The 23,149-nt window shown below is 44.1% G+C and overlaps 1 protein-coding gene across 1 annotated transcript in view; it reads right to left on the reverse strand.

The window, feature by feature from the left end:
* The window catches only part of LOC145335778 (putative monocarboxylate transporter 5), a 61,868-nt gene extending 40,488 nt beyond the window's left edge, over nt 1-21,380 (reverse strand). The window contains exon 1 of the mRNA XM_080181507.1: nt 21,201-21,380. Coding sequence (XP_080037633.1) covers nt 21,201-21,290 — 90 coding nt within the window. The 5' untranslated portion in view covers nt 21,291-21,380. The remainder of the gene's footprint in view (nt 1-21,200) is intronic.
* Nucleotides 21,381-23,149: the final 1,769 nt, after the last annotated feature.

Here is a 23,149-nt window from a genome sequence, read left to right on the forward strand (position 1 = left end):
GGGTAGTGCCAAAGTGACTCCTGGGCATTAGCACTCTGTTCCTTGGGCAGTGCCAGGTGGCACAGGTTGGCACTGCCAAAGTGCCAATGCCCAGGGGGCAACCCTTCCTGGGGGGGGTGGGGGGGGGTTGCTCTGGGGGGCTTTAATATTCCCCCACCTTTACTCTAGCGAGATTGGACCACTAGCTCCCCAAAAGTAAGGAGCTACTATAAATCCCACTGAAGTCAAATACTCCTGGTGGGGGGAATGCAAATTAAATTATATTTAAATTCTCATTTGAATAATATATGTGGCTCCCTGCCGATTTCCAGCGTGGAACTGAAGCTGCCGGAAATCAGGTGCTAGGAGACGCTATCAGAGCAGGATGCCCTACACAGATCCCACGCATCGGAAAGTGCTTGAATCTCCAGGCTAGCCATGCTAAAAAAATTAACACAGCGGGATGAGAGAATCACCCCTAGGTTAATTCTATCCATCTTTTCTATTCCCCTTAATATCTTGAATGCTTCAGTCAATCGACCCCATTGCCTTCTAAACATGGAATATGAGCCTAGTTTGTGTAATCTCTCCCTGTGCAATAACATTTGAAGTCCAGATATTATCCTGGCAAAGCTGCACTGCACTCCTGTCAAGGTTAAAATCTTGGTGTGTAGTGCTCGTACTTCACAAGGTTTGGCCCAACCAAGGCTCTGTATCGTTGAAACATTAATTCTACCACACTGTATGGTAGTCCTATCAGTATAACAGTCAGTATATCCCCATTTGATTAGTTTCTGTATCTATTCATGACATTTTAATGATTAATGTAGCTGGAAGCCTAGGCCACCATTTAGAAGGTACTCTAATCAATTCATTTTCTTTCCCAAGTGGATGACCTCACGCTTGCTTCCATTTAGTTCCATTTGCCACAGATTTACCCATTTATTTAATCTATTAATATTTCTTCATAATTTGATGCTACACTTCTAGCAATACTGCCTACTTGTGCATGATCAACAAGTATGGACAGTTTTATTTCTATCCCATCATCCAAGTCCTTAATAAACATGGGGAATGGTTGAGGCCCCAGTGTAGATACTTGCAGGATACCGTCAGTCACATCCTGCCATTTAGCGTTCCTACCCGTTACCCCTGCACTCCGATTTTCACTCAGGTTGGATGTACAGAATTGGGAGAATTCCTTAAACCTGCAAACACAACATTTAAAAATGGCCACCCATTCTGGGGTGGGTGGGGGTGTGGTTCTGGGTTGTAGGTCAGTGCGGAGGCTGCTAAATTTGGAGTAGGCAGGACAGCAGGTCAGCGTCCATGCTCAGCAACTCTGTTGAATTAAAGCAGGCCTCCAACCCTCACCACCTCACCAGTGATGTTCTTTCAGCACACTCCCCAGCCCCCAACCATGCCAATCTGTGCCATCTCATGCTCCCCCACTCGACCCTCATGGTCCCTCATACCCCCTATGCCAACCCATGCTCCTCTGCCCACCCCCACGGCTTCTCATATTGCCTATGCCAACCTATGTCCTTCTACCCAACACCAACGGCCCCTCATATTCCGTGCCCCCACATTTTCATAGCACTTGATAGGCCCATGCCAAATTAGTTCCAACTCACACCAACCAATTACCCCCAACCTGCATCCTTTGCCCTTTCATCCTCAATGCCAACTCTCCAAGTATACTGTGACAGTTCCTTGACAGCTTTGATAGTTGAACAGTTCTTTCACAACATTGATAGCATTGACAATTCCTTGACAGTTACTTGACACTGGACAGTTACTTGTGTGTTTTTTTAACAGTTGTGCAGTTCTTTGACAACAGGACAGTACTTTGACAGGCAATGCAGAGCGACATCGGATTCTGGTCGAACTCCCTTAGAACAGGAAAACAGACTGGGCCAAATGTTGAGGCATGCATGCAGGAGGAACAAAAGTGGTTAGCCTATAAGCAAAGGCAGAAGATCCTGTGTTTTACTTTTGTGAAAAAAGGCAGAGCCAGCAGGTTTTTTGACCCAGGGCTGAGGGCAGATCAGCCTCCTATCAGTGAGCTGAGGCAATAAAGACTGTCAGTGTTATTTGTGACACAATATTTCTGGACAAATGTGAGATAATACATTTTGGAAGGTCTAATACAGATAAGAAATATACAGTAAATGGCAGAACCCTTAAGAGTACTGATAGGCAAAAGGATCTGGGTGCACAGGTACACAGGCCACTGAAAGTTGCAATGCAGGTAGAAGGTAGTCAAGAAGGCATATGGCAATGCTTGCCTTCATTGTCCAGGGCACTGAGTTTAAAAAGTCACGTTGTAGCTTTACAGAATCTTAGTTAGGCCGCACTTAGAATACAGTGTTTAATTCTGGTCGCCACACTACCAGAACAATGTGGAGGCTTTGGCGAGGGTACAGAAAAAATTCACCAGGGTGCTGCCTGGTATAGGTATGAGGAGAGGTTGGAGAAAATTGGTTTGTTCTCACTGGAACAACAGAGGTTGAGGGGTGACCTGATGGAAGATTGGCCTTCAGAACACAGTAAGAAGTCTCACAACACCAAGTTAAAGTCCAACAAGCTTATTTGGTAGAAAAAGCCACTAGCTTTTGGAGCGGTGCCCCTTTGTCAGGTGAGTGGGAGTTCTATTCACAATCAAGGCATATAAAGACACAAACTCAATTTACAAAATAATGATTGGAATGTGAGTCTTTACAGCTAATCAAATCTTAAAGGTACAGACAATGTGAGTGGAGAGAGTGTTAAGCACAGGTTAAAGAGATGTGGATTGTCTCCAGACAGGACAGTTAGGGAGATTTTGCAAGCCCAGGCAAGTTGTGGGGTTACAGATTGTGTGACATGAACTCAAGATCCTGGTTGAGGTCGTCCTCGTGTGCGGAACTTGGCTTTCAGTCTCTGCTCAGCGACTCTGCGCTGTTGTGAAGGCCGCCTTGGAAAACGCTTACCCGAAGATCAGAAGCTGAACGCCCATGACCGCTGAAGTGATCCCCAACGCTTTCTCCATTCACATTGTCTGTACCTTTAAGACTTGATTACCAGTAAAGACTCGCATTCCAATCATCATTTTGTAAATTGAGTTTGTGTCTTTCTATGCCTTGTTTGTGAATAGAACTCCCACTCACCTGACGAAGGAGAAACGCTCCGAAAGCTAGTTGCTTTTGCTACCAAATAAACCTGTTGGACTTTAACTGGTGTGGTGAGGCTTCTTACTGTGTTTACCCCAGTCCAACGCCAGCATCTCCACTTCAGAACGAAGAACAGGATCCTGCAGGTAGAGCAATTGATATTGGTCTTAGACTCACTGGGCACTCCCTTCACTCAAATTTAGGGCAAAAACTTCTTTGACTTTGAGTGAAGTAAGAAAGTTAACTTTTAAAACTGAACGAGACTCTGAAATATACTGAATCGTAGCATATGCACCTTGTTAATTGGAGGATTTGCGCCTGCAGTGGACTGGCTCATTCTGTCCTGCAACTGGCCAGTGCTGCAGTGATTATAATTGGGTGCTTGTTTCATCTTGTTGCTCATCCATGTTTGCTCATGTCAAGATACACGTCACAACACTAACCATCTTTACTGTCACTTTGACAAGAGATAAGCTTGGATTTCAATTCAGCATTTTTTTTAGAAGTTAAAAAGCACTATAGAACATAGAACATAGAACATAGAACATTACAGCGCAGAACAGGCCCTTCGGCCCACGATGTTGCGCCGACCAGTTACAAAAACAATGACCCACTAGCCTATACCAATCCCTTTTCGTCCATAAACCTATCCAGAGATCTCTTAAACGCCCCCAAACTAGACGCATTTACAACTGCAGCAGGCAGGGCATTCCAATCCCTCACCACCCGCTGGGTAAAGAACCTACCCCTGACATCCGTCCTGTAGCTACCCCCCCTTAATTTAAAGCCATGCCCCCTCGTGCTAGCTTTCTCCATCCGAGGAAAAAGGCTATCACTATCCACCCTATCTAAACCTCTAATCATCTTATATGTTTCAATAAGATCCCCTCTTAGCCGCCTTCTTTCCAACGAAAACAACCCTAAATCCCTCAGTCTCTCCTCATAGGACCTCCAGTGATAGCAGTGATCAACTTGTGTATATTTGTGACTTGTGCTTTTGCATTCTGTGGGGTGAGAGTGGGTACAGTCAGGACGGATGTTACATTGTTTGGGGTGGGAGGGGTGGTAGAAATGAAGGTGAGTGCGGGGCTCCACATAGTGTAAATCCACCTCTGCTCCCCGCACTTGAATGGCCTCCTGCACCATCATGTCACGGAAAGTTTGCTCGTCCATCCTGCAAACGTTACCCTCACCCACGCATCTGTACCTGTCGGATCATAAGAACATAAGAAATAGGAGCAGAAGTAGGCCATCTAGGCCATCATGGCAAAGGCCCGAGGTTTCTCCAACATTGCATCTACTCTACCCCTTACAGGATTGACTCATGGTTGCACCCTCCTATCCCCGACCATTAACTGGATCCATACAACTACCCAATCGAAGGGGTATGATTGACTGCCTCCTGGAAACAAAAGCACCCTGATAAATGTCCCCATTCCTGACACCACACAATATCTGCACCTCAGCCTCCAGCTGAACAACTCCGAGCTAAAGTTCCTCACAACGTAAACACTCACTGCAAATATGGTTGGCAGGCTCATAACACCCTCCAGAAACTCCTATAATCTGTAGTGGTGGCACACCACCTGAACTGCCATCCCAATATAATTAATTAAAGTAATAAATCAACTTAGAAATTCACCATAGTGCAGAAAGAGAGCACCTGGTCCATCGAGTCTGCACCGACCACAACCCCACACAATTACCCTGCTAATCCCCCTGACACAAAGGGGCAATTTAGCATGGCCAATCCACCTAATCCACACATCTTTGGAGTGCGGGAGGAAACCAGAGCACCTGGAGGAAATGCATGCGGACGTTGGAAGAATGTACACACAGACAATGACCCGAGGCTGGAATTGAACCCAGCTCCCTGGTGCTATGAGGTAGCAATGCTAACCAATGTGTCACCGTGCCACCCCAAATATATATTAATTTTTTAAACTAATTGCTCAATCTAGCTTAAGTTACAAGAGATTAAATATTTACTGGTAACCTACACCCCCACCCCATCTCTTTGTCACACAACTCTGCATCAGCAGCCACAGAGAGGATACACTCAGAGACAATCCCAAATCCTCTGTCTCTCACAGACTCACAGCTTCCATTCCATTTTCAAACTCCTCCTGCTCAGGGCTGCCACTCTTTTAAATTTCAAAATCTGTGGGGGTTTTTTCCCCCACTATTATTAATCTTCTGTCCAGCTGCAGTAACAGCTAGGTCTCAAAGTGGCGACCAACGGCTAAATAAGAAAGATTAATAAATCAAATCAACACACACTGAGCTTCTGGTCAAAGGCAAAATACTGCAGATGCTGGAATCTGAAACAAAAACAAAAGATGCTGGAAAATCTCAGCAGGTCTGACAGCCTCTGTGGAGACAGAACAGAGCCAACGCTTCGAGTCTAAATGGCCCTTTGTCAGAGGGGAAGCTCTCTGACAAAGGGTCATCCATCTTGTAATGTTCGCCCTATTCTTTCTTCACAGACACTGTCAGACTTGCTGAGCGTTTTTCAGCGTTTTCTGTTTTAGTTTGAGCTTCTGATCCCCTGATTATTAATTCAGGTAATCTACATTTCCACTTCCTTGTGTGCGCTACCTAAATTGTCTCTACCTGTCAAGATGGTGAACAAGCAAACTGTTCTTGTTTCTCTGCTGATGTCTTTAAAGTGATTCAATGGTTTCCAAAGGAGTGATCCTGTGTGACCAACCTTCTGCTTTTTGCTGGTTTTCCCCATGGCAGAACGGCTTCTCCACTTCCCCTTTGTCACACAATTCTGCATCAACAGCTAGAACGAGGATATAGCTAAACCAGTGCAGATGGGTGGCACGGTGGCACAGGGTTAGCACTGCCAGGGGTCCAGGTTCAATTCCAGGTCACTGTCTGTGTGGAGTTTGCATATTCTCCCTGTGTCTGTGTGGATTTCCTCCGGGTGCTCTGTCTCCTCCCACAGTCCAAAGATGTGTGGGTTAGATAGATTGTCATGCTCAATTGTCCCTAGTATTAAGGGAATTAGCAGGGTAAATGTATGGGGTTACGGGAATAGGGCCTAGGTGGGATTGTGGTCAGTACATTCAGATGGGCTGAATGGCCTCTTTCTATGAGATGCAATACCTATTATTCACCTCATTACACAACTGCCTGTCATCATGACTACTGCCTTGTCTCTATGGTACTTATTAACAAATCGGTTTAATGACTGTTGCTATGGACAATATCCTACTGTCTGCAGTGGTTAATGATTACAGTTTCAGCACTGACTCAAGAAAGGGTGCCCCACCCTGCCTTAGAATCTTAGATTAGTGCACAACGTCTTCTCTAACCTGCACCGCTCCACATACTTTCATGGAATCACAGAATCCCTATAGTACAGAAGGAGGTCATTGGGCCTACACCCACAAAATCTCACCCAGGGCCTATCCATGACTGTAACATTATAGTTTGCACTGTCTTGTTTCCTTCTCTATGAACAGTATGCTTTGTCTGTATAGTGCACAAGAAACAATACTTTTCCCTGTATGTTAATACATATGACAATAATAAACCAAATCAAATTTTAAAAGATCAAAATTCCCCCTGATGCTAAAAGGCAATTCAGCACAGCTAATCAACCTAACCTTCTACATCTGGGGAGGAAACTGCAGCACCCAGAGGAAACCCACACAGAGACAGGGAGAACATGCAAACTCCACACAGACAGTCAGCCAAAGCTAGAATCGAACCCGATTCCCTGGCGCTGTGAGGCAGCAGTGCTAACCACTGTGCCACTGAGCCACCCTGAGGTCTCTTAAAGTCCCAATTGGGATAGGACTTGGGAAAATGAAATTGGCAACAATATTGGCAAACAGTGATGAAGAACAGTAATGGAAACAGTTTTTGACAGATTGCAGGAAAACTATATCCTGTTAAAAGGAAAGAACAAACTTGGCAGCATAAAACTTGAATATTGCTTTTCATCTTGCACTTATCAGGATAAACACAAGAATACCAAATTTCAAACAATTACAAGCTCTTGGAGAGTCTCCAGACCCCCATAGCTTTCTCCATGGCAAACATCTCGAGCAACCAGAGTCATCTTGCCGACCAATCAGTGCCATCTTCTCCAGTGCTATAAATTGTTGTCATTGTTTGAAATCTGGCATTCTTGGGTTTGTCCTGATGGGTGCAAGATGAAAAAGCTTCGATGGCATGTCTCACTTTCCAGCAATATTCAAGAACAAGCTCATCAACACTTGTGAGACTCCAGTTTGGACAAAGACATAAGGCAGCAACTGACAGTTAGGAGAAAGATGTCGAGACATCCGGTAAGTACGCAGACAGCAGTGGATTGCAGAGATGTCAAAAAAAATCTATTTGGAAGGCAAAGAGGAACTATGAAATTAAATTACTGAAGGACATAAAACAAAATTATAAAATATTTTACCGGTACATCAATAAAAGGGCAGGTTTGGATGGGAACAGGGCAACTAAGGGTTGGCTAGGATGGTCCTATAGAGAGGTAGTAGAGATAGTAAATAATTATTTTGCTCCAGTGTTTACCAGAGAGATAAAACAAATAGACATGACATTGAATGATGAGGTGGGTATTGAAGAAAATGCATTTAAAATACAAAATGGAATATATTGAGTAAACTACTGAAACTCAAAGAAAATAGGAACCATGGTCTGGTTGGATTGTATCCACGTGTTTTATAAGAATCTAGGGACAAGATAGAAAAGGCATTGTTACACATATTTAATAATCATTCGAAGAAGGTGTAGTGCCGGAGGATTGACAGAACGGTAACGTAATTCCTGTATTTAAGAAGGGGACAGAAAATGTCCATGGAAATATAGACCAGGCAGCTTAACATCGATGGTAGGAAAATTAATGGAATCTTTACTAATGGAGAACAAGAAGGGGATCTAGAAAGGAAAAATAAGTATTGAGTAGTCCCCATGGATTTCAAAAGGTTCATCTTGATTGACTGAGCCGACTGAATGTTTTAAGGGGGTGTCAGAGAGGGTAGACATATCAACATACCAACAAGGATCAGGAGGAGGCCATTCAGCCCCTCGAGCCAGCTCTACCATTTACTAGGTACATGGCTTCAAGATAGAAAGCAGAGAATGGGAGTAACAGGGTAGTTATCCAGACGTGGCAGGAGGTTGGATGCATTGTCCCTCAAAGATCAGTGCTGGCATCAGATCTGTTCACAATTTACATTAATAATTTGAACACTGGAATCAAAACTACAATTTCCTCATTTGTAAATGACACTAAGTTGGGGATAGTTGGGTGGGCAGCATGGTGGCAGTGGTTAGCACTGCTGCCGCACAGCGCCAGGGACCCAGGCTCAATTCCCGGCTTGAGTCACTATCCATATAGAGTCTGAATGTTCTCCCCGTGCCTGTGTGGGTTTCCTCTGGGTGCTCTGGTTTCCTCCCACAGTCCAAAGATGTGTGGGTTAGGTGGATTGGCAATGCTAAATTGCCCCTTTGTTCAGGGGGATTAACTAGGGTAAATACAATGGTTATGGGGTGAGATTGTGTTTGGTGCAGAAACGATGAGACGAATGGCCTCCTTCTGCGATGTATGATTCTATGAAATAGTCAAAACAGAGGAGGAGGACTGCAACTAATTACTGGGGATAATATTACACTTACAGAACGGGCAAATTGGCAACTGAAATTCAACACAGATAAAAGAAAAATCACACATTTTGGTAGGTAGACTAGGTAGATCACTTATTACTTGGAAGGTATAAGTCTAAGTCGGGTAGAAGAACAAAGGAGTTTCACACTACAACAACCATTAAAAGCTGTGTCAATGATTATCATAGAAACATAGAAACCCTACAGTGCAGATAAAAGACATTTGGCCCATCAAGTCTGCATCAGTCACAATCCCACCCAGGCCCTACTCCCATATCTTACCCACTAATTCCTCTAAGCTATGCATCTCAGGACACTAAGGGGCAATTTTTTGGCAAGGCCAATCAACCTAACCCGCACATCTTTGGATTGTGGGAGGAAACCCACGCAAACACAGGGAGAATGTGCAGACTCTATTAAGACAGTGACCCAAGCCGGGAATCGAACCCAGGCCTCTGGACCTGTGAAGCAGCAACGCTAACCACTGTGCTACCGTGCCACCCTTAATGGCCTTAAAGTCCATTAAAAAAAAGTAAACCCAGAACGAGGTTTTATTTCAGAATTAAAAAGTTAGGCAAATTTTAAACCTGAATCAAACCTTAGTTGGACCAAACTTAGAGAGCTACATACAGTGCCGGTGATCATATTAGAAAAAGAACTTGGAGATGTCAGAGAGGATGCAGAGAAGATCCACAGAGGTGATACAAGAAATCTGAGCGTTTAAGTATCAGGAAGAATGGGTCTCTTTTCATATAACTGGCGGGTACAATTTTGTCTTTTAAAGAGCTTTTAGACAGTTACATGGGTAAGATGGGTACAGAGGAAGATAGGCCAAATGCGGGCAATTGGGACTAGCTTAGGGGTTAAAAAATAGGGGTGGAATGGACCAGTTGGCTGAAGGGCCTGTTTCCATGCTGTAAACCTCTATGACTCTACGAAACTAATGCGGAATTACTAAAGCAAGGAGCTGCTGAAGTGAATAATATAGATGTGTTTAAGGGAAAGTTAGACAACTGCGTGACAAAGAATGGAATAGAAGGTTTTGTTTTCTTTCTCTTTCCACACTTAATGGATTTTCATCTGCTCCTGTAGTGAGTTTTACCTGGAACTGGTCGCTAGTCTGTTGCCAGAAGCTTATAGCCTGAGGGACGCCACTCCAGCATAGCTAACCAGGTCTCTCTCCCGCTCTTTCCACCTGCCATATGTCAGAAGGAATTTGCAGGTTGATATTCAACCTGTTAGCCACATTATGAATGAATTTTCCTTGGCCATCAAGTCCTGATATGGGACTTTAGGCTTAGAGGTCAGTACACCACCCACTGCACATAAGACCTCCTAATAGAAGATTACAGTGGTAGATTTAGATGGGAAAATATATAAGGAAGCTCAGGTGGAGCACAAACACTGAGATGGAATAGTTTCTGTGGCTTATATCCTCTATAAAAATTAACAAGGCAGCTTTGAAATATTAAAATAATTCCTGCCAGCTGTCTGACTATCCTACATCAACCCGATTTACAATGAAATATTTGACAATAAGCAATATCTCTCTGAAGAGAAAGCAATTAACTCCAACAACCTTTATCACATACATAGGAGCAGGCAAATTTGCACAATCAGTTTTTGTGCTGATGCATTGATCTGTGTGATTGTTGTGTCTCCTACAGGGCACAATCTTCTGCTCCGTCGCTAAATTATTCCGAGGTACCTTTAAACAATCTGCAATGTGCTGTCAAAAAGTAAACAAAGCCTTCAACAAAAGAAAACATCGCAAATGTGGCGCTGGAGTTGCGAATGAATCAATTTGTTCCATCGCTAATTATAATGCAGGGATATTTACCACTTGGTGAGAAAATCTCGAGCCAGCATGTTACATTCACGCGGGTAAGGTGTCCCAGCCTGCTGTAGCAAACGGAGTTTCGGCTGGGTGCCTAATTCTCCGACTTTGCTACAGCGGGAGTGTGGCGTATCTTGCCGGTAAGATTGCGCACTTAATATTCTGCGGGACATGAGGGTAAACACAAGGGTGTAAGTTTGGGCTCTGTAACACCGCAGGTACCGACCAACCAATTTCAGACCACTTATGGCACTGCCAACCATGCTTGAAAGCGCATTAGTGCTGGCATGCCATACACAGTGGATAAGTAACATAAGAAGCATAAGAAATAGGAGCAGGAGTAGGCCATCTAGCCCTTCAAGCCTGCCCCGCCATTCAACAAGATCATGGCTGATCAGAAGTGGATGAGTTCCACTTTCCCGCTTTCTCCCCATAACCCTTAATTCCCTTGTCTATCAGAAACCTATCTACCCGTGGCTTAAATATATTCAACGAGGCAGCCTCCACCACTTCAACGGGCAGAGAATTCCAGAGATTCACCACCCTTTGAGTGAAGAAGTTCCTCCTCAACTCCGATCTAATGTGGATGTATGTGGAGTGGGCAGATTATTATATCAGTCAGCATCTAACGGTGATTTGGCACCAGACCTGCCTTTTTGGATTTCACAGGTCCTGTTAGTGATCTTTTTTAAACTTTCTCAGCTCCATGTGCATTCAGCTGCATGAGGAACCATCTCACTGGCGCGGTGCAAAGGGTCCAGCCTTAGACTTAAGTGCTTTTTGACTTGCTTTTGTGACAGCAGAGTTAGTGGAAGTACTTTGTACTGAGTTGTTGCAGGGATTTCCGACAGTGTGGGGAGACAGAAGGGAGTGATGCTGAACCATCTCAATGAATTCATTGTGAGCAGCTAAGCAGACTACAGCTATTTCTATTTCTTAAAATTTCCCTCTCATTTTAGATTCTTTCCATTCCTCTACCATGGGAACATGCGTTCTTTCCCAAAAATAAGACATAAATTTATGAAGGTACGCTGCAATCCAATTGTGGTGTGGCAGGTAGTAATGTAGATTACGGGTCATCTTGGTTAAATACAGTACCTGGCAATCCAGGGTACCTGACGCCACTTACAATGCAAACAGATACATCCAGTCGAAGGGGTTTTGCATGGGATCCAGCACCTCAATGTACTATGGCAGGAGGAGCCTATGAACCCCATGGGACCATTGTGGCACCAAGTGTCACTGCATCTGGCAACACCCAGTCCTGAACCTTGGAATGTTCCGATTTGCAACACTTGATGGCACTTTAGACCAGAAGACCAACAAGTTTTGTCAGTTTCAGTGGAATGATGAAGGTAAACAGCAATGGCAATACCATTAGAACTACAAAAAGTCCTCGCCATAATGTCTTTGCCTACGTCACTATGGCAACTTGGAGAGGATTGTGGGATACAGAGCAAGGTCCAAAGTGGCGCCAAATTATCAGTAGTCACTTTTGAGGGAAATGCTTTGCTAAAGAAAGGTTATCACGCTTCATGTTGCATTCAAGATGCCTCTTCCCAGAGATCGGCTCATTTAGAAATATGGAGCTTTTTATGCTCTCAACATTTTCAATCCGTCTCAAGTACAAAGCAGGCAAGTTTGACAATCTCAGTTAGCTGGCTGAGATCATCTCGAGGGGGCATTTAAATGGGTTTTTCCATTATCTGCGCACAGGAAAGACATAATTGTCACCAATTTCTAAACTTCAACGTTGGACGGGAATTCTTCCACCATCTCTGAAACGATGAGTTATGAGAGAACTCACTTGGTGACCTGACTGAACTCAGTGCTGTAGGAATGATTGGCTAGATTCACAATAACTAGTCCAAAAATTTAGTTTAAATGAAAATCCTCCCTTGGATTCCCTTGTAGGTGGGTTAAGAGAATCTGAACAATAAACGTGTTCCATAATTTGGAGACAGCTGAGCAACACAAAAAGCAACTGAATGGCCTCAACACAATTGAAGTTTATCTGTAACAAATTCAGAAGGTTGGAAATTTGACATGCAAATAAAAGACTGCTACTCAACAAAGATGATTTGCTTGTTCAAGACTGCACTCATTGTTTCCTCTGCTTCTGATGGGTTTTATTATATCATCTCATTCACCTCATCTAAACTCCCACATTAGTTTTTGTACATTAACTTGGCATGGAGGCAATATAGCAAACTGTGATTTGAAAATGCTCATGGTCGTTTCAAATACGTACCTGCTAACAGGTTATAGCCTAGGTACCCGCATTGCTGAGGTCTCTTTAAGAGAAACTACAAAACATTCTCGACAACACATCCCTCATCGTGACACTGTTCACGATAGAATCATAGAATCCCTACCACGCAGAAGAGGCCATTCAGCCCATTGAGTCTGCAGCAAATGTCTGACAAAGCATCTTACCCAGGTCCTCTCCCATGCCGTATGCCCGTAACCCCACGTATTATCCATGGCTAATCCATCTAATTTATGCATGGCAGACTAACTGGCAATTTACCACAGCCAATCCACCTAACATGCACATCTTTGGACTGTGGGAGGAAACCGGAGTGCCTGGAGGAAACCCACACAGACTCAGGAAAAACACGGAAGCTCCACAAAGTCACCCAAGGGCATAACTGAACCTGGGTCCCTAGCATTGTGAGATAGCAGTGTTAACCACTGCGCTGCTGCGTCACCCTATAGATATAAATGGACTACTCATTGATCCTTCTTCACCAGGGAAATGATATGAAACACAGTCCAACATTCCACTCTGACATATAGTTTACTATTTATTTTCTAATACCAAAGCTATATGAGTCATGATGTCTGGAATACTGCCTCTTTCTGTATCACAGATGGAAAATACCCTTAATTCTAAGTACTAGGAAACTAACTGGGGATAGTTTTATTCCAATTCATGATTAAGCAATTCATGAGCAAAGGCCAACATGTGAGTCATGGTCAAGTTCTCAAACTAATGTCACTATAAAATCATAAAACACAGGATTAGAAGTAGGCCATTTGGCTCACTGAGACTGCTAGTCATTCAATGAGATCACAACTGATCGGATATAATCCTCAACTCCACTTTCCCACCTTATACCCATAACCCTCAATTCTCTTATCAATTGAAAATCTATCTGTCTTGAACATGCTTAATGATCCAATCTCTACAGCCCTCTTTGGTACATAGTTCCACAGCTTCACTACCCTCCAAGGGAAGAAATTCCTTCTTATCTCTGGGTGGGATTTTCCGGCCATGCTTTTCCCAAGGGCAGAAAATCCTGCCAAGGTCAATGGATCTTTGCACAAGCCATGTCCTGCCCACAGTGTTGTCCACTGTCTTAAACGGGCAATTCTTTACTCTGAGATTATACCTCTAGTCTTAAAACTGTCAAACAAGGAGAAACAACCTCTCTACCCTGTCAACCTCCCTGAGAATCCTTTTTGCCTCAACAAGGTCACTCTCATTCTTCTAAACTCCAGTGAGTATAGGTCCAACCTACTCAACCTTTCCTCATAAGAAAATCCCTCCATACATGGGATCAACCTAATGCATTTTCTTGGATTACCTCCAATATCTTTCCTGAGGCAGCACGGTAGCACAGTGGTTAGCACTGCTGCTTCACAGCACCAGGGACCCGGGTTCAATTCCCGGCTTGGGTCACTATCTGTGTGGAGTTTGCACATTCTCCCCGTGTCTGTGTGGGTCCCCTCCGGGTGCTCCGGTTTCCTCCCACATTCTGAAAGACGAGCTGGTTAGGTGCGTTGACACAAAGCGGGGGCAGAATGCGGCGACTCGGGGGTTTCACGATAACTTAATTGCAGTGTTAATGTAAGCCTTACTTGAATAAACTTTACAATATCTTTCCTTAGATAAGGGGACCACCGGGGTAACGCTGGTTAGCACTGCTGCCTCACAGCACCAGGGACTCTAATAAATTTATCAGGCATTATTTCCCCTTCACACAGCCATGCTGACTCTGCTTGATTATATCATGGTCAGAATTCTCTGACCCCGCCCACGACTGGGATGATCTAGGCCTGCCGCTGTGAACAGAGATTTGGCTGAGCGCCAAATTCCCCATTCTTGCTGGCAGCTGTAGCACAGTATGTAAGACTGGAGAATTCTGCCTGATGCATTTTGAAATTCTCTGCTGTTACATCCTTTGCTCTAACATTTTTCCAATGACAGATGCCAAGCCTGTAGTTATCCATTTTGTCTCCCTCCCATTCTGAATAAGGGTTTTACACTGGCAGTTTTCCAATCCTCTGGAACTTTTCCAAAATTTGAGGAAGATTACTATCAGTGCGTTCACTGATTTCATGGCCTTGCTTGTTCCAAGCCATACAATCCCACCCGAGGTCAACGGATCTTTCTGTGGTCCGCTCCTTGCCTGCCCCAATTCCCATGGCAGGCGGACTGGTAAAATTTCGGCCAGTGTCTATGTAGCTACCTCCTTTAATATCCTAGGGTGCAACTCATCAGACCCAGGGGGCTTATCAGCCTTCAGTCCCATTAGTTTCCCTAGTACTTTTTCTCTGGTGATAGTTATTGTGTTTATTTTCCCCTTCCTTTTTGCGCCTGGATTATTTCATATTTCCAGAATGTTATTAGTGTCTTCAACTGTGAAGACAGAAGCAAAGTATTTGTTTAACTCCTCTGCCATTTCCTGATTCCCCATTATTACTTGCCAGTCTCATTCTCTAAAGGGCCTATGTTCACTTTGACCTCTCTTTCTTTTTATGTGTGTAAAGAAGCTCTTATTTTCTATTTTTATCCTACTTGCCAGTTTGCCCTCATCATTTATCCTCTCTCTCTTCTATTTTTATTTGGAATTTTTTGGACCTTTTGTTGGTTTTTAAAACTTCCCCAATCCTCAGGCTTACCACTAATCTTTGCCACATCATATACTTCAGCTTAATACAATCTTTAATTTCCTTGGTTGACCATGGTTGATTATTTCCTCATTGGGAAATATCGTTGCTGTGATTCATGAACTGTTTTCATTGCTGATCAACTATCTTTTCTGCTAAACTCCTTTTGCAGTCCACTACAGCCAACTCTGCTCTCATTTCTTTGTAAAAATTATTAAAGTTTAGCACACTTGCTTCTGACCCAAATTTCTCACTCTCAAACTAAATGCTAATTCTAACAAGTTATGGTCAGTATTTCCTAGGGAATCTTTTACTCTGAGATTGTTAACTAAATCTGTATCATTACGTATTATCAGATGGTCCCTGATTGGTTCCATAGAATCATAGAATCCCAAGATTTCAGAAGGAGGCCATTCGGTCCATCGAGTCTGTGCAGTCCCACCCTGATCCCTGTTCACATAACCCCTTACATTTACCCTGCTAACCCCCCCGAAACTTAGGGTCAATTTAGCCTGGCCAATCAACATTGTGCAACATATTGCTCTCAAAAACCATCCTGAATACAGTCTGTGAATTCCTCCTCATGGCTACCTACCTCCTCCAGTTTGATTTTCCCAATCCACATGAAGATTAAAGTCAGCCATGATTAATATACTGCCTTTTTCACGTGCTCTCATTTTCTCCTGATTTATTCTCCACCCAGCAGTATAGATGCTGGTATGGGGCCTATAGATAACCGCCACCAGTGCCTTCTTCCCCTTGTTATTTCTTACCTCCACCTATATATGGGCTCCACCGAGCCCGTTGTGCTGGAACTAGAATGAAACACAAAATATTCCACAGCTAAGGCGAAACTTATAAACAGACAGGGTATAAAATAATTGGAATTTAAGTAAAGAAGGAAGCCTAGCAACCCTTTGTGCGGGCTTTGGTCCTTTCCAAGCAATTAAAATGGATACAATTCATTAATATCCTTACATCTTGTGTTCTTCAACTTTTCTTTACACAAACTTAATTTGTTCAAGAACAAAGTGTACCCATCCTATTGAGGAATAGCAGTATTTGGGAATGAATGCTTTCCTACTTTATATACATCAACGTAAGAAAATAAGAAATAGGAGCAGGAGTAGGCCATCTAGCCCCTCGAGCCTGCCCCGCCATTCAATAAGATCATGGCGGATCTGAAGTGGATCAATTCCACTTACCTGCTTGCTCCCCATAACCTTTAATTCCCTTATCAATCAGAAATCTATCTACCTGTGATTTAAACATATCCAACGAGGTAGCCTCCACCATTTCAATGGGCAAAGAATTCCAGAGATTCACTACTGTCTGAGAGAAGAAGTTCCTCCTCAACTCTGTTCTAAACTGACCCCCCCCTTATTTTGAGGCTATGCCCTCTAGTTCTGGTTTCCTTTCTAAGTGGAAAGAATCTCTCTACCTCTATCCTATCTTGCCCCTTCATTATCTTATATGTCTCTATAAGATCATCCCTCAGCCTTCTAAACTCCGAGTACAGGCTCAATCTACTCAACCTCTCCTCATAAGCCAACCCCCCCATCTCTGGTATCAACTGGTGAATCTTCTCTGTACTCCCTCCAATACCAAGGCCAAGGTCAAGTACACCTTGACCAGATATGCCAAAGATTAGGTGCATAATCAAACTTCAGCAACAATGTACCATCAAAATGAAGTAGGAAAACAAAAAAGAAACGAATGTCCATGATATTTTGTAACATGGAGTAACTCCTAACACTAATCCTGGAGTCACACAGTGCACATTGCATGGATCATCGGAGGCTGCAGGTACAATCATAGAACCTTATAGTGCAGAAAGAGGCCATTTGGCCCATCAAGTCTGCACCGGCCACAATCCCACCCAGGCTCTATCCCCATAACCCCATGCATTTACCCTAGCTAGTCCCCCTGACACTAAGGGGCAATGTAGTGTGACCAATCCACCTAACCCGCACATCTTGGACTGTGAGAAGAAACCGGAGAATCCGGAGGAAACCCTCGGAGACTCGAGGAGAATGTGCAAACTGCACAGTGACTCAAGCCAGGAATTGAACCCGGGTCCCTGGCAGTGTGGGGCAGCAATGCTCACAGTGGCACTGTACCACGCACTGGGGGAAAACCTGGATAATGCTGGAAAATGAGCAGAGGGGATGAGGAATCAACCAACGTCATGCTGCCCGCTATTTTCCATGATGCCAGTGTGCAGCTCCGGAGTAACCATACTGTTGAGTAGCTGCACAGACACATCAGCAAGGGCCCCAAGTTCGTGTAAGACTGGCAGTATTTCATCATCAGTCCCTCAAAGCGAGGAGGATGCTTGCAACGCATGGCAAGAGCTTATTCATGGAGTATTGGACTGGGCTAAGCACAGTAAGAAGTCTCACCACTCCAGGTTAAAGTCCAACAGGTTTTGTTGGACCTGTTGGACATTAACCTAGTCTTGTGAGACTTCTTACTGTGTTCTTTTTTCAACATGGAGAGACTGCAGTGTCCACACAGTTCTAGCTTACCTGCTCATAGCACTTTCTATGGGTACACAGGAAGGATTTGCAGATTATGAATACCCCCGGCCAACAAAGTCCGAGGCGGGACTCAAAGCCAGATTTTCTGGCTGAGGCAAGGATACCACCCACTCGGCCTCCCTGGTGTGAAGTGATGCGTTTTGGTAGATTGAACCAAGGCAGGATTTACTCAGTTAATGGTAGGGCGTTGGGGAGAGTTACAGAAGAGATCTAGGGGTACATGTTCATAGCTCCTTGAAAGTGGAGTCAGAGGTGGACAGAGTGGTGAAGAAAGCATTCGGTATGCTTGGTTTCATTGGTCAGAACATTGAATACAGGAGTTGGGATGTCCTGTTGAAGCTGTACAAGACATTGGTAAGGCCACACTTGGAATACTGTCACCCTATTATAGAAAGGATGTTATTAAACTAGAAAGAGTGCAGAAAAGATTTACTAGGATGCTATGGGGACTTGATGGATTGAGTTATATGGAGAGGCTGAACAGACTGGGACTTTTTTCTCTGGAACATTGGGGGCTGAGGGGGACCTTATAGAGGTCTATAAAATAATGAGGGGCATAGTCAAGGTAGATAGTCAATATCTTTTCTCAAAGGTACGGGAGTCTAAAACTAGAGGGCATAGGCTTAAGGTGAGAGGAGAAAGATACAAAAGTGTCCAGAGGGACAATTTTTTCACACAGAGGGTCTGGAACAATCTGCCAGAGGTAGTGGTAGAGGCAGGTACAATTTTATCCCTTAAAAAGCATTTAGATTGTAATATAGGCATGATGGATATACAGGGATATGAGCCAAATACAGGCAATTGGATTAGCTTAGAGGTTTTAATAAAAAGATCAGCATAGACAACGAAGGGCCCATTTCTGTGCTGTAAACCTCTATGATTCCCTCTAGCAGCATTTAAAGATAACCTGCACTACTTAAAGCCTCTCTTGAAGGGAAAGTGCATTCTGGTTGGAAATGCTGGCAATAGTTGAAGGATAGTCTCTGAGCAAGAAGAAGAGTGAATGTAACCCATAAAGGCAAAGTGTGAGCTCCCGGATTCTGTGAGGCAGCACTTGGTGTTTTAGTGCAGGATCTGGACAGGAGGAGAGAGGCAGGCTGCCTTCGCACACGGGGCAGGAGGCCCAGACAAGCACTGAAAAAGCTGTAAGAGCAGATAGTGTATCTCTGGCAATGTCAGCAATGTAGCATGGAAGGTCTGGATGGACCTGACATGAGAGGTCAAGGTCAGTGTCTTTGAATGCCCTACCCCAACTACCGCACTACCCACCACCCAGACAGCTCAATGCACCCTTAACCCATCACTCATCTACCAGCCTTCTCTATCAAGCACAGGGGGACTGGCAGAGTAAATGCATGGGGATGTGGTGATAGGACCTGATGGGATTGTGGTTGGTGCAAACTCAATGGGTCGAGTGACTTCCTTATGCACTGTAGGATTCTATGATCCTATAGCTCACACCCAACATTCATAACCTCGTCTCAGTGTTTAACACTGCTCTAAGCCTCACAACCAAATCTCTCCGCTTGTATGCACTGCCACCTATTCAACTATAACATGCACTACAACATAGTATATCACACTCACTGGCTCTCTTAACTCTCTTGCAAGACTAGGGGAGTGAAGGCATGTAGCAGGAGGCAGGAGTTAACCAGCAAGTCAGGCACAACATATCCTCACTCTCCAGAAAGTAGAGGGTGCTGCATTAGAATGGCCACTACTCAGGCTGTGGCCAGTGGCGGGGCTGAAACTGTTGGAGATGATATTCCACCCTGAACCTCACAGGCCACCTTCTCACAACCCATTGTCCCTTTCACCCCACTTGTATTCTTGGTAGCCAAGCTGCAGCTGGTGGGTGTAAAGCAGAATCGGAGCAGGGAAACAGATGGGCCACATTTCGGGGGCTTCTGACTGTCACTGTCCAGCAATGCAAGCCACCAGCCAGCCATTAAACTATCACCAGGAGCTGGCCAACCATCTTCAAGACAACTTAAGGGTCTTGGGACATTGAGTGTGGCCATGCCAATTTTAGCTACACTCCAGTGAACAAATGAAAATTGCTTTGAACAATCTTCACAAATTGCAACATTAAAATAACCAATGCACATTTGCAACTATTTATATTATTATAAATACTCTGCTCCTTTTCATATGATTTATAGAGTCATAGAAGTTTGCAGCATGGAAACAGGCCCTTCGGCCCAACTTGTCCATGCTGCCCTTTTTAAACCACTAAGCTAATCCCAGTTGCCCACATTTGGCCCATATCCCTCTATACCCATCTTATCCATGTGCTGTCTAAATGCTTTCTAGAAGACAAAATTGTACCAGCCTCTACTACTACCTCTGGCAGCTTGTTCCAGACACTCACCACCCTCTGTGTGAAAAAATTGCCTCTCTGGACTCTTCTGTATCTCTCTCTTCTCACCTTGAACCCGTGCCCTCCAGTTTTAGACTCCCCTACCTTTGGGAAAAGATGTTGACTAGCTGATCTATGCCCCTCATTATTTTATAAACCTCCATAAGATCACTACACTCTTCCTGCGCTCCAGGGAAAAAAAGTCCCAATCTATCCAGCCTCTCCTTATAACTCAAACCATCAAGTCCCTGTAGCATCCTAGTAAATCTTTTCTGCACTCTTTTTAATTTAGTAATTCGAGATCTTTCTCTACACCCTGTCTCCATTTGTAATACCACATTCTGCACCCTCTCCTTTCCATCTCCCCTATGTACTCTATGAACGGTATGTTTTTGCCTGTACAGTGCGCAAGAAACAATACTTTAATTGTATCCCAATACATGAGACAATATTAAATCAAATAAAGAAAAACTTCTGCGCTACAGCGATGTGACTAATTCGTTTTATCCTCATTTCTAGCATTCAGTTTCCAATCTGACTCAAACAGGAAAGCTTCCTTTATTACAGAGACTTTCACTTTTTTTAACAGAAAAATAGCGTCCCCATCAATCGCCTTTTATTTAAATTCTACCCCCCCAAAAAAAAATCAGCTGGAGTGAGAACCCCCTCCCGCACACACACACACAGAGTTTAGTTTCGTGCAGAACTCATTGGCACAGAGGCTCATCCGCTGCTTGTAACTTTCCCCTGGTATTGCAACAGGTATTGCACTTCATCCTCTCGCTGTGAAACTTCTCACTTACCGCAAAGAGATCGAAGACGATGACCCAGCCCCAACCTCCTTCCGGAGGTTCCGTCACCACCCCGGGCTGGCTTCCTCTCGGGCTGGACATGGTGTTCGTTCCTGCTTGATTTGGGTTGTTTCCTATTGTTGCCGATTTGGTTTTTTTTGTCTCCGTGTCGCTCACACGCACGCACACCGTCCTGCCCCTCTGTCTCCAAGTGTAGCTTCTCAGCCTTTGCACAGGCACACAGCCTTCCCCTAGTGGCTAAACTTGGGCAAGACCGCCCCAGACCAAGCTGGACATCATTGCAACTGGCAAGAACACCAGTTGGGGACAGAGAATCGGCCAGCCTTCAGCGCACTAAAGGAAGCTGCTCTGAGCAAACCCAGTAGACAGATCATGGGGGCAATAGAAAAAAAATTACATTTGGAAGGAAAAGTTTTTTTTTAACTAATTGTCAAGAATTTTCCAATGGGACAATGGAGTTTTTTCGCTTTCCGATTGATTACAGAGATGGCATACTGCAAGTGGGAACCTATGGCCAACCTAGAATTCCGACAGAAGAAGTACATTCGGTCCATCCAGTCTGCACCAACTCTCCAAAAAAGCATCCCTGGTCCACCCTGCCTTACCACCGAGCATTCGCCCCACTAACTCCCCCAACCTACATTTCCTGGGATACTAAAGGGCAATTTAACATGGCCAATGCATATCTTTGGACTGTGGGAGGAAACTGGAGCACCCAGAGGAAACCCACACAGACACGGGGAGACTATGCAAACTCGGCACAAGGCTGGAATTGAACTGGGTCCCACACAGACGTGCAAACTCCACACAGACCAATGGCAGGGGTGTGGTGGCAAGGTAGTGATAGAATGAACACGTGGTGGATTGATGGGGGTTGAGGATTGGCTAACAAGCAGAAAGCAGAGAGTAGGAATAAGCGGGTAATTTTCACATTGGCAGACTGTGGGTTACATGAGACCCAGCTGTTCACAATATGTACCAATGATTTGGACATGAGGGCCATGGCTGGAATTTTACCATTCCACACACCATGGTGTGAGAAACACAGCTCACAGTTAAACAATTTAGTCAAGTCAAGTTCTGAAGGAGCAAGATTTTATTTGACGTTCTTGCAAGACCGGGTGGCTAGCGAAATAGGCACACTTTACATAAATTGGCAGCACATTTTATACTTTTTTTACAAGCATTGTAATGGCTTTGCAATATGTTGTTCTCCCCTAATTGGTGGTCCCTGTCCCATCTATGTGTTGTCATTCCCCTATTGGCTCGAGGTGTCATCCCCTCTACCCCTATCTAACAATGTCTCCTGTTATCACAAGAGTGCATTAGCAAACTCATCCATCTTATCCAATACTGTTACATGTCCAGTTTAGATTGGCGGTAATCAATCCTTTGCCAATTTAATCACTGCTGTCCCAACTATCTCAGTGACCTTTTCCCCTTTTATGCTTAGTTGTAGAAACAACACATCTTGCAGACCATTTGCTTTTTATAACGTGGGCCTCTTACATTCCTGCAGGATGTGGTGTATGCTTCACTGCACATCACATCTCTGATGTTATCTCTACATTACAGGCAGTCTTTTTATTATCCCTAATTATTGCTGTTTTAGCAGCACCGAACCTTATGTCCTATGTTTGTGACTAAACTCACAGTTGTTTCCATAAAGTGGGTTATCAATGTGCCTGACTATATCCAATCTATTTAACTTTAAGCTATTTCTCTATGCTCTACAAATATATGTGTTAACAGCATCTTTACCTATTGCTCACAATGGGAATTGGAACGGGTGAGGGGTGGAAGATGTGGAGCGGCTACAGGAGGATTTGGATTGATTCAGTGAGTGGACAAAAGCATGGCAGATGGAATATAAGTAGAAAGATGTGAAATAACCCACTTTGACAGAAAGAACAGATATGCAGTGTATTTCCTAAGTGCTA

Source organism: Carcharhinus amblyrhynchos, chromosome 3 (genome assembly GCF_965287045.1).
Source record: "Carcharhinus amblyrhynchos chromosome 3, sCarAmb.v2.hapA, whole genome shotgun sequence".
In the NCBI taxonomy this organism is placed as follows: Eukaryota; Metazoa; Chordata; class Chondrichthyes; order Carcharhiniformes; family Carcharhinidae; genus Carcharhinus; species Carcharhinus amblyrhynchos.